The sequence below is a fragment of the Lissotriton helveticus genome, chromosome 7 (assembly GCF_964261635.1).
Source record: "Lissotriton helveticus chromosome 7, aLisHel1.1, whole genome shotgun sequence".
In the NCBI taxonomy this organism is placed as follows: Eukaryota; Metazoa; Chordata; class Amphibia; order Caudata; family Salamandridae; genus Lissotriton; species Lissotriton helveticus.
The window spans coordinates 110,140,988-110,156,318 of record NC_136068.1 but is presented as its reverse complement, the minus strand read 5'-3'; the positions used below and the strand labels follow the sequence as shown (position 1 = coordinate 110,156,318).

At 39.6% G+C, this 15,331-nt stretch overlaps 1 protein-coding gene across 1 annotated transcript in view; it reads right to left on the bottom strand.

Moving 5' to 3' along the window:
• The window catches only part of COL20A1 (collagen type XX alpha 1 chain), a 511,940-nt gene that overhangs the window by 473,833 nt on the left and 22,776 nt on the right, over nt 1–15,331 (bottom strand). Inside the window, exon 2 of the mRNA XM_078651638.1 lies at nt 5,676–5,767. Within this exon, the coding sequence (XP_078507764.1) occupies nt 5,676–5,751 (76 nt within the window). The 5' untranslated portion in view covers nt 5,752–5,767. The remainder of the gene's footprint in view (nt 1–5,675; nt 5,768–15,331) is intronic.

Below are 15,331 nucleotides of genomic sequence, written 5' to 3'. Positions count from 1 at the left end.
GTGCCTACTCTAACCAGGGATCACACTCGGCAACTCTGGGCATTAGCTTGCCTCATCTCTACAATGGCCCCCCACATTCGCCGGGGATGCCTGGTTTCACCTTGGAGATACCCAGTAGGGACCATCTCACAGGGATAGCCAGGACGGGTTCCCCAGCGGTCTACAGCACCACGACGCCTCAGGGCAGCAGTGCGCTTTACAAGACATTTACATTTACACTGCTCACCAGTGGCAGCTGGTCACACTGCGCACCAGTGGCAGCTTCTCAAACTATGAATCAGTAAAATGTGTCACACTGATCACCACTGGCAGCCTCTCAGAGTACGAATCAGTGCAAACGTGTCACACTGATCACCACTGGCAGCCTCTCAGAGTACGAACCAGTGCAAGCGTGTCACACTGATCACCACTGGCAACCTCTCAGAGTACGAACCACTGCAAACATGTCACACTGCTCACCACTGGCAGCTTCTCAGAGTACGAACCAGTGCAAGTGTGTTACACTGCGCACCAGTAGCAGTTCTACACTACTCACCAGTGGCACCTGGTCACACTGCGCACCAGTGGCAGCTTCTCAAACTATGAATCAGTAAAAGGTGTCACACTGATCACCACTGGCAGCTTCCCAGAGTACGAATCAGTGCAACCGTGTCACACTGATCACCACTGGCAGCTTCTCAGAGTACGAACCAGTGCAAACGTGTCACACTGCTCACCACTGGCAGCTTCTCAGAGTACAAACCAGTGCAAACGTGTCACACTGCTCACCACTGGCATCTTCTCAGAGTACGAACCAGTGCAAACGTGTCACACTGATCACCACTGACACCTTCTCAGAGTACGAACCAGTGCAAGCGTGTCATACTGCTCACCACTGGCAGCTTTTCAGAGTACAAACCAGTGCAAGCGTGTTACACTGCGCACCAGTAGCAGTTCTACACTACTCACCAGTGGCAGCTGGTCACACTGTCCACCTGTGGTAGCTTCTCAGACTAAAATCAGTACAAGCATGTCACACCTCACACCACTGGCAGCCTCTCGGAGTACGAACCAGTCCAAGCGTGTCACACTGATCGCCACTGGCTGATCACCACTGGCAGCTTCTCAGAGTACGAACCAGTGCAAGCATGTCACACCTCTCACCACTGGCAGCTTCTCAGAGTACGAACAAGTGCAAGCGTGTCACGCTGATCACCACTGGCAGCCTCTCAGAGTACGAACCAGTGCAAGCGTGTCACACCTCTCACCACCGGCAGCTTCTCAGAGTACAAACCAGTGCAAGTATGTCACAATGCTCACCACTGGCAGCTTGTGAGAGTAAGAACTAGTGCAAGCGTGTCACACTGCTCACCACTGGCAGCTTCTGAAAGTAGAAACCAGTGCAATCGTGTCACAATGCTCACCACTGGCAGCTTCTGAGAGTATGAACCAGTGCAAGCGTGTCACGCTGGTCACCACTGGCAGCTTCTCAGAGTGCGAACCAGTGCAAGCGTGTCACGCTGATCACCACTGTCAGCTTCTCAGAATGCGAACCAGTGCAAGCATGTCACACTGCTCACCAGTGGTAGCTTCTCAGACTACAAATCAGTACAAACATGTAACACCTCTCACCACTGGCAGCCTCTCAGAGTACGAACCAGTGCAAACGTGTCACACTGATCACCACTGGCAGCTTCTCAGAGTACAAACCAGTACAAGTGTGTCACACTGATCACCACTGGCAGCTTCTCAGAGTACGAACTAGTGCAAGAATGTCACACCTCTCACCACTGGCAGGTTCTCAGAGTACGAACAAGTGCAAGTGTGTCACGCTGATCACCACTGGCAGCCTCTCAGAGTACGAACCAGTGCAAGCGTGTCACACCTCTCACCACCGGCAGCTTCTCAGAGTAAGAACCAGTGCAAGTGTGTCACACTGCTCACCACTGGCAGCTTCAGAGAATATGAACCAGTGCAAGCGTGTCACACCTCACACCACTGGCAGCTTCTCGGAGTACGAACCACTGCAAGCGTGTCATGCTGATCACCACTGGCAGCCTCTCAGAGTACGAACCAGTGCAAGATGTCACACCTCTCACCAGTGGCAGCTTCTCAGAGTACAAACCAGTGCAAGTATGTCACAATGCTCACCACTGGCAGCTTCTGAGAGTAAGAACGAGTGCAAGTGTGTCACACCTCTCACCACTGGCAGCTTCTCGGAGTACGAACCACTGCAAGCGTGTCATGCTGATCACCACTGGCAGCCTCTCAGAGTACGAACCAGTGCAAGATGTCACACCTCTCACCACTGGCAGCTTCTCAGAGTACAAACCAGTGCAAGTATGTCACAATGCGCACCACTGGCAGCTTCTGAGAGTAAGAACCAGTGCAAGCGTGTCACACTGCTCACCACTGGCAGCTTCTGAGAGTACGAACCAGTGCAAGCATGTCACAATGCTCACCACTGGCAGCTTCTGAGAATGAACCAGTGCAAGCGTGTCACACTGCTCGCCACTGGCAGCTTCTCAGAGTATGAACCAGTGCAAGTGCGTCACACTGCGCGCTAGTAGCTGTTCTACACTACCCACCAGTGGTAGCTGGTAACACTGCTCACCACTGGCAGCTTCTCAAACTATGAATCAGTAATGGGTGTCACACTGCTCACCACTGGCAGCTTCTCAGAGTACTAATCAGTAGAGGTGTGTCACATTGCGCGCCAGTGGCAGTTCTACACTACTCACCAGTGGCAGCGTGTCACACTGTCCACCAGTGGCAGCTTCTCAAACTGTAAACCAGTGCAAGCGAGTCGCACTGCTCATTACTAGCAGCTTCTCAGACTACAAATCTGTGCAAGCATGACACACCTCCCACCACTGGCAGCTTCTCAGAGTACGAACCAGTACAAGTGTGTCACACTGTGTGCCAGTAGCAGCTTCTAACACTACCCACCAGTGGCAGCTGGTCACACTGCTCACAAGTGACAGCTTTTCAAACTATGGATCAGTACAGGTGTCAGCTTTTCAGACTACAAATCAGTGAAAGCAATAGTGCCAGGGCCCTCGTCAGGAGTCCCCCGCAGCTTGCATCACCCATTGGCACTGCCAGCGCTGCCAATGATAGTACTTACACAACTACTAACCATCACACTGCAATCAGTGTGACAACTCAGACTGTTCCACGGTCCTCAAAACTATAACAATGGGTTAGGCGCTGGTAATATTTATTTCTTAATGTATGTTAAATGAATAAATAACTGTTGTCCTGCTCATCCCTTAATGACACAAACAGTGCCACCATGTAGCATCTGTCATATGTGCCTGTTTTGACAATTAGATGCCAGTGCTGAGCACCGGAAACCACCAGCACAAATTAAGCACTGCTACCCACCAGTGTCAGCTGTCACAGTGCTTACCAGTGGCAGCTTCTCAGACTACAAATCAGTGCAAACGTGTCACACTGCCCACCAGTGGTAGCTTCTCGTACTTCCCAGCAATATCAGCTGGTCACACTGCTCACCAGTGGCAGCTTTCCAAACTATGAATCAGTGCAAGCATGTCTCATCGACCCACTTTTGCAGCTTCCCAAACTATGAATCAGTGCATGCGTGTCACACTGCTCACCCGTGGCAGCTTTTCAAACTATGAATCAGTGCAAGTATGTCTCATTGACCCACTGGTGGCAGCTTCCCAAACTATGAATCAGTGCAAACGTGTCACACTGCCCACCAGTGGTAGCTTCTCATGCTTCACAGCAGTATTAGCTGGTCACACTGCTCACCAGTGGTATCTTCTCAAACTATGAATCAGTGCAAGCATTTCACACTGCTCACCAGTGGCAGTTTCTCAAGCTATAAATCAGTGCAAGGATGGCTCACTGACCCGCTGGAACCAGCTTCTAAAACTATGAATCAGTGCAAGCATGTCACACTGCTCACCAGTGGCAGCTTCTCGGATTACGCATTAGTGCAAGCATGTCACACTGCTCACTGGTGACAGTTTCTACCACTTCCCTCCTGTGCAATATCCTCTCACTTCCCACCAGGACCACTTTTTCAAACTACCGAATAGTGCAAACCCCTAACACTGCCCACCAGTGGAAGTCTTTCACACTCTGCAGCCCTAGCTGCTTCTCACTGTACCCAATGATAAAAGCTCTCTGGCATCTAATACTTCCCAACAGTGAAAACTTCATGCATTGTCCACCAGGATCATCTTCTCGCGCTACCTACCGTGCAAACATCCACACCAGCTTCTGACACTCCTCACTAATTCCAGCTTCTAAAACTTCCCACCATTGTCAGCCGTTCACACTGCCACCAATGGCAACGCCTCAGACTACCTACCAGCCCCCGCTTCTCACACTCCTCACCTGTGACAACTTCTAAGTCTGGCCAGCAGTGCAATCTTCTTACACTGCTCTCCAGTGACAAGCACTTGCACTGCTCAGCTAAAGCTGCTTCTCACACTGCCTAATGGTGTCACCTTCCATAACTTCCAAGTAGTGGCAGCTTTTCACAACCCCACTATGGACAGTATATAGCACAGTCCACAAAGAGTTTATCCCCAAAGAGATTAAACGTTTTTGCATTCGCAAAAGGTCTCATTCACAAAGTCAGGTCATTTGCGACTGCAAAAATGCTTGTTGTCATGTATGAAACCCAAAATGTGATTCGGTAACACATTACCAAATCGAAATTTAGATTTGTGACCAAATATCTATTTGGTATCTGTAAGGAGCATGTTTAGGGTGTCCCTTTCAAAATACTGAATCAAATGGTATGTCATGTTTTGTGACCAAAATCCAGCCCCAAAACACTAGTACTTTACCAACTACAAAAATGTAGCAATAACCCATTTGCAAACAGCAAGGGGTTCCCAAAGGACCTTGTCCCCTTTGTGAATATTGACAAAAACATTTTGTAATAGTAGGCAGTTGTCAACAGGTCCCTAAAAAATGTTGCTTCAGCTTTTTTTTTTTCAGGCTTCCAGTTTTCCTTTAAGGAAAATGGGTTGCATTTAAAAACAAAAATGTTTCATTTAAAAGCAGTCACAGGCATGGAGGTCTGCAGAGCTGAGCAGGCCACCATCCATGTCATGGCTGCGATTCATAGCGGGTCACCAATTTGCGAACTACGTCATTAATATTCCTGAGGTAGGTCGAATTGAGACCACTACAAATTGGGTTTTTGCAAAGCAACCTATTAGTGCATAGGTTGGTTCGTAAAAGCAGAATGGATTCAGTAAAAGTCAGTGTGCAATTTGTCCCCAGTTTTATTGACTCCAGTCTTAGTACATCGGGGCCCCAGTGGCCACTTATCATATCGGCCCTCTGGTCCTACCTTCTTAAACTGCCAAGAAGTGCAGGTTTCTCACACTGTCCCCCAGTGTGGGCTTTTTACATCTACACCCACTTGCCCCCATCTAACACTCTTCACTAGTGCGGGATAGACCTGCTCAGAAGTTTGTTTAGATTCCATGCCCATTCAATATGTGGCCTCTCTTACCAACAGAAAGTATGTCTTTGTGGGGGAAGGGTTTGTAATAGAAATGTAAGGGCATCTAGTAGTGAGAACTTCCACAAAAAACCTTTGTGAAAGAGATGTATCCCAAAATAATTGATCAAGAGTCATAGGCTTGCGGCGGACAATGTTATTACTTTCTTGTGCTGCGCTATTTTGAGACCCCCTTGTTCCTTACCTTGACCATAGACTTCAGCCAGGATGTGGCTTAACAGGACGATCCAGGCCAGGAGAAGGTGCCGGCACATGGTCATGGCTTCAGGCAAAGGCCTAAGGAAAGAGGACAACAGGAACTTTAATTTCAAAAGCATTAACAATTTTGGATCAAGACAATTAACCTGGAACCCAGGTCAAATGGATTGTGACTCTTCTGCCAAGAAAATTATAATTCTGCAAGCAAAGACAACCTCTTTTGGAAGGGAGGTTCATCATTTAAGTATGAAGACGCGCCAGTATAAAGGGAGACGCGGAACCAGAAGGGAGACCCACAATTCAGGTGCCAAGATTTGCATTTTATAAAGATATGTTCACTATTCCAGAAGGAAGTCTTAACATTTCAGAAGGGAGATTCACCTCTCTTCATACAGGCTAACCGCTCAGGAAAGAAGATTGAAGATTCCTTATGCTATGGAGGATCACCATATCAAAAGGGAGACTGGCCATTGTAGGAATGAGTGTTGCTATTCCCCCCAAAAAATGCTCGTCATTGTAGGAGGGAGACTTATGATTATTTTGCATATTCTTCATTATGAAGGAAAGATTCGAGGTTTCGTAAAAGAAATTCACAATCTCAGAGCAGAAGCTCAGAATTTCAGTAGAGGGCTGACCTTTCCAGTAGCGCCAATCACCATCCCACAGGACAGAAGCGCCTGATTCCATATACATTTACCATTATGGAAAGGAGATTCACCAACCCGGAAGAGTGACTACCCATTCCAACACTTCAGATGGGGGATGTACCATTCAAGGTAAAGAATAGTCAATTGTAGGCCTCAAGACCTACAAACATCAAACATTTTCAAACATTTTTTATTATGAAACTTCTTTATTTTTTAGCCATGATGATACACGCGTCTACAAAATGATGCGGCAGTCCACGTCAAAAGTATTTTTTTTATTTATTCTTTAGCTCTGTTAAGCAGTATTTAATGCCTTGCATCATGGCTTAAACCCACTGGCCAATCCATGAGGCCCTAAAGGCGAGGCTTACTAGCTTTTCGAATGCTTGTTAGCTAAAATTGCAATGATCAATCCATTTAAACCCCAGAAGAACATCCTGAAACGAATCCACTGCACTCTCCTCAAATCTCCCACTTTGTTGCCTTGAAAGGTTGGTGGGTTTGTCCTAACTGGTCACAAGCTTACATCACAGTATTTGTGCTGACTGCATGCATCTCCAGAGCATGCCTTCTGACCACACTTTTACGTATGCTCATTAGCTTGACTGTGTCCAGAATACTTTGTGAAAGCCTGTCTATATATGTTGATTAGCATAACTCAACCCAGAATTCCTGTTTACCAGATCCCCGTCGTTCTACCCCATCCTTGCCCCGTATATGACCCTTGTCCTGTGTCTGCCCTCTGGCTATGCCTCTACATATGATCATAAGGAGGCCTCTACCCACAATGCATTGAGATCGCACAAAAATATATGCTCACTAGCATAAGCTTTTCTACTAAGTACATCATATTTTTTATTGAAAAACACAATTTTCGGTTTTAATATAATGATATAATACACATAACACGTATATTCAGCTGATGAAATGGGCGTGAGAAATCATTTGCTCAGACTGAGGGAAAAAATGATATATATATAAAAAATGATATCGCGATCACTCCACTTCCAGCAGTCACTCCCACTAGACATTAAAATTTCGTACACATGGAGCACAGACCACGGACCACAAGTAAGGTGCATCAGAATGGTTTATTCACCCCTTGGTATGTCGGCCCTTACGCGATTCGGCTCCAGCCTTGATCACATGATATAAAATTATATATATATATATATATATATATATATATATATATATATATATATATATATATATATATATATATATATATATATATATATATAGATAGATAGATAGATAGATAGATAGATAGATAGATAGATAGATAGATAGATAGATATTGACCTAAGGGGTATCTCTCTCTCTCGTTCTCTCTCTCTACCTCGCTCTCTCTCTCTCGCCTTCTCTCTCTCTCTCCTTCTTTCTCTCTCTCTCCCTCGCCCTCTCAATTAACCACAACAAAATACAAGTTCACCCCTAATGTATGTTAACCACCAGCTCATGCACTATCCACAAATGTAAAGATAGAAATATTAACTCTTTAACCCTTTAACCGCACATCACCAATAAGCCACCTCTGGATAAGAAAGCTCCATAAAAGGCCTCACTTCAGCTACCAGAGGCACACTCTTGAAAATAAACAGTATTGACCCCTTCGAGGCTGATGACGAGCCAAGCTCGTCATGAGTTTTACCTGCCGTGCGCTCATGACGAGCTGAGCTCGTCATGAACCGCGGGGTTTTTAAAACTTCAGCGCGCAGCGGGAAAAACAGCCGCGCGCATGAGGTTATGAGAGATAATCAATATTGGCTCCAGCCAGACAAACAAATAAACAATAAAGCACCACACCACCACCACCCCCAAAAAAAGCCATATGCGGAGGAACCCTGATTTTGAGATCAGAAATAAGCAACTTGATAGATATCCAAGTTGTAACAATTTTAACATTCTGGTATCAACTTAAACCTGTATGTACAAAAAAAAATTCTGCCTAAAATACCAACATCAATTTATACAAATACATGGACATTATAATTAAGACTCCCTGCTTTCCATTTTTACTGATTTTTACAGTAAATACAGACAGAAACCGTTTATTTTCCTGTCTGTATTTATTTTTAAATATGAATAAAAATAGAATTTGGATTCCCTTTTGAGAGCTTCTAAATGCTGTCAGTCATGACTGCCAGGTCAATAGCTGTACGGATTGACAGGTAAGGGGGTACAAAAAGAATTACATTTTTGTGAAGAGGCTTAAACATCAGTAGATATGCACAATCTTGATATTAAAATGTTCATGATTTCATATAAGTGCATTGATTTATCATCTGTGAGTGTTCTAATCATTGGATCCTATCAGGCGTTCAAGCTCGAATGCACATTTATCGGTTACATAAATGTGGAAATATACTAGTTTCATCTTCATTTATTTACAAAACCCAAAATAAATATGGATAAATACAGATAACATTAGCAAAAAAAGAAATATGGATAAATACAGACGGAAATGTCAAAAAAATAAATACCATAAAACCGGAAGCCCTAATTATAATGCAAACGTGCTAACAAGTGTAGAAAATGGAATAGAGGCACGTGTTAAAAATGTCATACTATCTTCCACCCACGGCACACTAGATATTTGACGTTTTCCCTGTAAAAACCAACCTCCCAACAAAGAAATCTCTTACACATTAACTTCAGCCTGCAGACCACAGGCGCTTGGCAGCCATTCCCACAAGAAATTCCTCGCCATAATTACAGACCGCAAGACTGAACCATCAATCACACCTGCAGTGGCGACTCCAGCGGTGGCTAAAAGAAGAAAGCCACCCCGAAAACAATCACTGCACTATATACCTAAAAACACTTTCCACCATTAATCTTGGGTTGCAGAGTTGTGTGCTTCACATCGTAAAGCGCTTCAACCCTTCCTCTGAGTTGGTAAGCGCTGTATAAATGCGATTAAAGTAACAATTCCTGCAACAGTCAACTCACTCAACAAAATAACCATATTGTGTTGCCACCCGCATGCCAGATGGCTAACATCTGTAAACATGAAGGAGAATGCAGCCACATTATGGGTAATCCCAAGCATTCAACGAAGGACACCTTAGTGGGACAATGAACAGAATGCTAAAACAAGTTTTGAAAATCGTATAGAGAAAAAGCGACAGGGTGCAAATATGTTGCCATCACCATAAAAGGAAGAAAGAAGTTCCGACAAGAACCATTATTGGCAATGCCATTAGGTCTGGTTTATGAATGCACTTTCAAGCCATACCTAAAAATCCATGTACCTTAAAGACGGCCCTCTTCCCATCTGTGAGCCTGTCAGAGAACACCCTGTAATAGCATTAATGGCACGTGTGTACCCCTGAAAGTTCAAGCTCAGGCAGTTGAAATAAATAAAGAAAATGACCACAGAGGGAAAGCACATTGTTGTGGCAGCACACAACTTCTGCCTAATCTAAACAAGTACTTCTGTCTCCCAAAATGTGGGCTGAGCCAATGCTAATTTCCCTTTGATTCTCACATAATTGTCTGGCAACAGCTGTGCTGTCAAGCAGACCATAAAAAGGTAAAAATGAACATGGCCCAGGGGCCTGTGATCATGCAATATTGCTGCAAATGGGTGCCAGAGATGTGAAAGACAAAAAAACAAGCCAGACCATAAAAAGGTAACAATTCACATGGCCATGGGACCCTTGATCATACAATTTTGCAGGCAAACGGATGCCAGAGAAGTGGATGACAAATAAAAAAGTACCTATTTAAGATAATTAGAAGGCCAGTGAACTGGATGCCATAATAGTAATGAGAACGCAGTAATGAGGTGTAGAGATAGAAAAATCAGCAATGTACAACTAAACTTTACTCACTGGTGTTGTCAATAGCCGTAGTTGATTCCAGTGAGGTTCCAACGAAGATATCTGTACGTGTGTATCCTATGTGTATGTGTGTCGAATGGGAATTCGAAGTGTGTCAGTACTTGCCAATGTTAGTGTGCACAATGTTCCAGGCGGATCACTGAAATATTATCGACGGTCACATTATCGACTTACTAAAATATCGTAGAAAATTTATCGAGTACTAAAATATCGATTTTCTATACTTATTACACAAACTACTAAAATATCGACTACAAAATATCGAGTATTAACAATCTCGAATACATAAATATCGCCTTAGTAAATATCGACTACAAATATATCGTTGTTCATGAAATTACCACAAACACTACAAAAATATCGACTACTAAAATATAGACTACAAAAATATCGTAAAAAAAAAAATATCGAGTTGCTTTCTCTACATTTCATGTCTAAAATACCATATTAATAGTCTATAAAAGTCAGTGCTCTATAGAAAAAACATTTTACATATAATACCTGTTACTTTTATCACCTTCCTATTTAACTACATTTCCTATACATTCTATAAAATGCGTTCTATCTTTTGGAAAATATTCTGCACATTTAACTAACATTTTCATGATTTTTAACCACTTACATATCTATTTTATTTAACAAATAACTGGCTTTAATGCAGAAATCACCACATACCACCATTCTCACATCGACAAACATACCAATTAACCCAAAAAAATTCAAACTAGCCTATACAATCCTTCCTTTCACCCTGCAACCAATTAAATGAAAGCACACAAAATACACATACTATAAAAGGGATACATACATTCTACCATTTGGTGCTGCTAACTCTTACAAAGAAGATGCCAAAACTCTGAAGATTTCTTCCTGACCAAACATCTTTAAAGATCCAGCTCACTAGCTAATTATTCAAGTAAGTAACAGTGCATTATGTAGAAATCTAAATTAGTAGTGTGATAATGTACTTATATCTCCTAACTCTTGCACTTATTTACTTTTTATCTCCTTCTACATTTCTGATAGAAAGTACTACAAATAAATACATAATACATGTTCCTATTTCTTCACCTGGAAAATCAGATAGTAAGTATACATTAATGTTGTGTTATACACCAACTGCTTTTTTTAAACACTATTTCACCAGATTTATTCTCTATTTTAAACATTTTATTCACAGATAATCAGAGAATTTCCTATCTCTATACTACAAATCTATAAAAGTAGACTCATTAAACATGTAAGTATATATGTTTTTGTTAGTAAACCCCCAATATAATAAATCATATTTTCTAAACAACATATCTTGCATATTACATCTTCCCTACAGATCCAATTATAACATCCAACATCAACTATACCAAAAGACAAAACGACCCTTGTAAAAAATGTAAGTATAATTGTAATTGGCCTAAAACCTCAGAAATCAAACAAAATATATGTTCTTAACACCATGTTATGTTTTTTATATTTTCTCAATAGATATTCAGAATACATCATACATCTATTCTACCTACAGCAAACAAAACTACTTTTTTTCAAGTGAGTATACTTTTAAATATTTGCCATTTACCAACAATTCCAAAAATTGTTTAATAATATTGTACAATTATTTATTCTATCTTCTCTACAGATCAGAACTTTATAACCTTGATCTACTACACCCAATTCTACAAATCAACTATTTTATCAAGTAAGTATATGTAACGTTCACATCAAATGTAGTAGTAAACTAAAATAAAAACTGCTTTGTCCTAGAAAAATCGTTTGTTATGTGTAAACATTAACTTAGCATTTCTATATTCTCATACCAACAGTAAATCAAGAAATACATACAAGAAAAGACTTCAAAATACAGTTCTGGATTTCTGATTACTACTGTTAGTAACTGTAAGTATAAATACATAATTAATTATGTTAGCACCACAAAGTGAAAGATATTTTTTATAATTTTGTTTCTTTCTACTCTTTCCTAGAACAAGTTAAGCTAAATGACAGAAGGTGCAGAATTTGTGATGTCACAGAAAAATAAATTACTGTTATGTTATATGGGTTATGTTTATAATCAGGAAAGACAAAGTGGTAGAAAAGTTTTCTGGAAATGTACAAAATATTACTCTAACAAATGTTATGGAAGGGCTACAACTGAGGAAACTAGTGTGTTATTTACCAGGGAACACAATCATCCCCCCAATGTCACAGAAATTGAAATAAGAGATGCTTTAGAAAGTATAAAAACTGCTAGCACACAAAGTGATAAACCAACAACACAAATCCTTAAGGAAGAACTGTTAAAAGTCCCAGCCCATGCTTCCGGTCAACTACCCTCTATTGAATCCCTAAAACGCACAATTGCATACACTAAAAGACGCACTTGCACAACCCCACCCAACCCTACTACTTTTGATGAAATTATTATTTCACCAGAAATGTCCATCACACACAATAAAGACAAATTTATCCTTTTTGACAATGAAAGCAGTACAAACAGAATCATAATGTTTGCAACTGCAAGTAATTTACGAAAAATCCAACAGTGTCCCCAATGGATGATGGATGGAACATTTAAACCATGCCCAAAACCTTTTTATCAACTATATTCCATCCACGGTTTATACCATAACTATAACATCCCTTTCATTTACTGTTTGCTACCAAACAAACAGCAAAACACTTATGCAGAAATATTAAATGTTCTCAAAAATGAAATCAATAATTATTTTCCAGAAAAAATAATTATTGATTTCGAATTAGCTATGATTAATAGCATTTTGAGAACATTTCCCCACACAGCAATCCAGGGTTGCTACTATCATTTCAACCAGAGCATATGGAGACATCTCCAGAAATCCACTTTAAGTATTCTATACTCAACAGATAGCACATTTGCCTATCAAATAAAAAAATTGATTGCACTGGCCTACGTTCCTGTTACCGATGTAGCAGAACACTACAATTTATTAATTGACAGCACATATTACAAGAGGAATGAAGATAAACTAACGCCATTACTGGACTATTTCGAAGATACTTGGGTGGGAAGGTTGCACAGATCTGGACATCGACGCCAACCCAAATTCCATATCCCTTGGTGGAATGTCTATCTTAGCACTTTAAACCAAGAGGCTAAAACAAACAACAGTGTAGAAGGGTGGCATAATGCTTTCCAAGCTACCACAAGCAGAGCCAGACCCACATTCCATAACCTAGTAGAAGCTTTGAAAAAAGAACAAAGCTATCAAGAACTAAGAATGGAACAATCTGTGACCCAAATTGGTCCAAAACTAACGAAACAAACTAAACAAATGTTCCGACTACTGCAAAGTCAAGTCACACTATATCCGACAACTAGAGGATTAGAATACCTGTCAATAATTGCAAAAAGCCTACTATAAAAATGTCTACAATAGATACTAATCTCTTATTACAATAATTATACATATAACAATAGAAAAATGTCTGTTAAAATTATAAATAATACATATTTGTTTAAGAAACGGATCAAAAGTTCGTACCATATTTGTGAACAAATATGCAATATTTATAATTACATCACACATACACATTACATTAAGTTCAACATTTCCCACCCAACAAAATAATTACTTAAAATACTTACAATTTGTGTTGATGAAAAAAACGTAATAAAGCAAAATACAGTCCATTGCAATGTATAATAATTCCAGTATAAGAAACGATCAAGAACCCGAAAATAATGTTAAAATGAAATAAACGCTCCATGAAAATCCGAAAACAGTAGTGTGGACACTTTAGCATTTAAAGTGATATACACACAACTTCTAAAAAAAACGGTCACACATATCAATGTATCAATTCAATACGAAACCCTCCAAAAACACGAAAAACAGTTATAAAATATAAAAAACCGCTCCTGGCAAACACGAAATATAGGAGATACACGTCAAAATATAACTAGAAAAGTCATACATTAGTATCTCATCAAAAAAACACGCTTCCTTCCATGTAGTTTTCATGCGAGGAACCGGAACCTCTACAAAAAACATACATAACGAAACCCACCCACAAATAGCCCATAACATTAGTAAATAGATTCACAATTAACATTAACCATGTAAGAAGACCTTTCCTAACAATTAAAATAACATTAGAACTAAAACATACACGACGCACGTCTAACTACGACATTTAACCTAAACGCTACCTAAACAATTCATACATACACACACAAACCCTCCACAGTTAGAATATACCATCAAACATTACCACTCTGTTATAAATTGTATGTAAAATCAACCTTACCTCCCTCCACACGAAGCAACTCCCAACCGCGAGCTTCTCCAATCCGGAATGAAGCACAATAACGTTACGCGGTAAAAAAGTAGTCCCCTTAAACCATTTTGGAAAAGGTATTATAGAAAATACAATGTTATAGTATAAAAAAGTAATACATAAACATTGTTATTTTAACAAAATAATAAACTAGACTCATTAAAAATTAAACAGTAAAAAAATAAAAAATATTTTTAATATTAAATAATATATAATAATTATTATATATTAATAATATTAAAAAATAATGTAACACTTGAAATGATATATCTAACTAATTTGTAATTGTGTAAATTTATAGGAATAATGTTGTGTTTGTTTATAACTAAACATTATAATTGTTAATGTGAATAATTAATAATAATAAATAATATAACTTATTTATTGTTATTAATAAAACATTTGTAACCATTTATAATAAAAATTATACCCTGAAATAATGTATATTTATTTATCTGAATATATATATTTCTGAAAAGAAAAAATAAATGTTTAAGTTTATTAATAAATAATAATAATAATATACTTTTTTTTTTATTAATTATTTAAAAATGTTAATAATAATTTCTAAGTATTATAAAAGTATATACTTGCATAATTAATATTTTTCCAATACCAGAAATTATTAATAAACATATTATTCCCCTTTACAGTGACAAACTGAACAACATTATATATTTTTATGTGTGATATACAAACATTGTCTGAAATATGTAGTCAAAAATGTCATAAATTGTTTTTCCATATCTTCAGCAAATATAATAATTGTCATGTTACTTTATAAAAATTTAAGTGTAAAAAAAAAATATTTAATAATATTAATATATAATATTAAC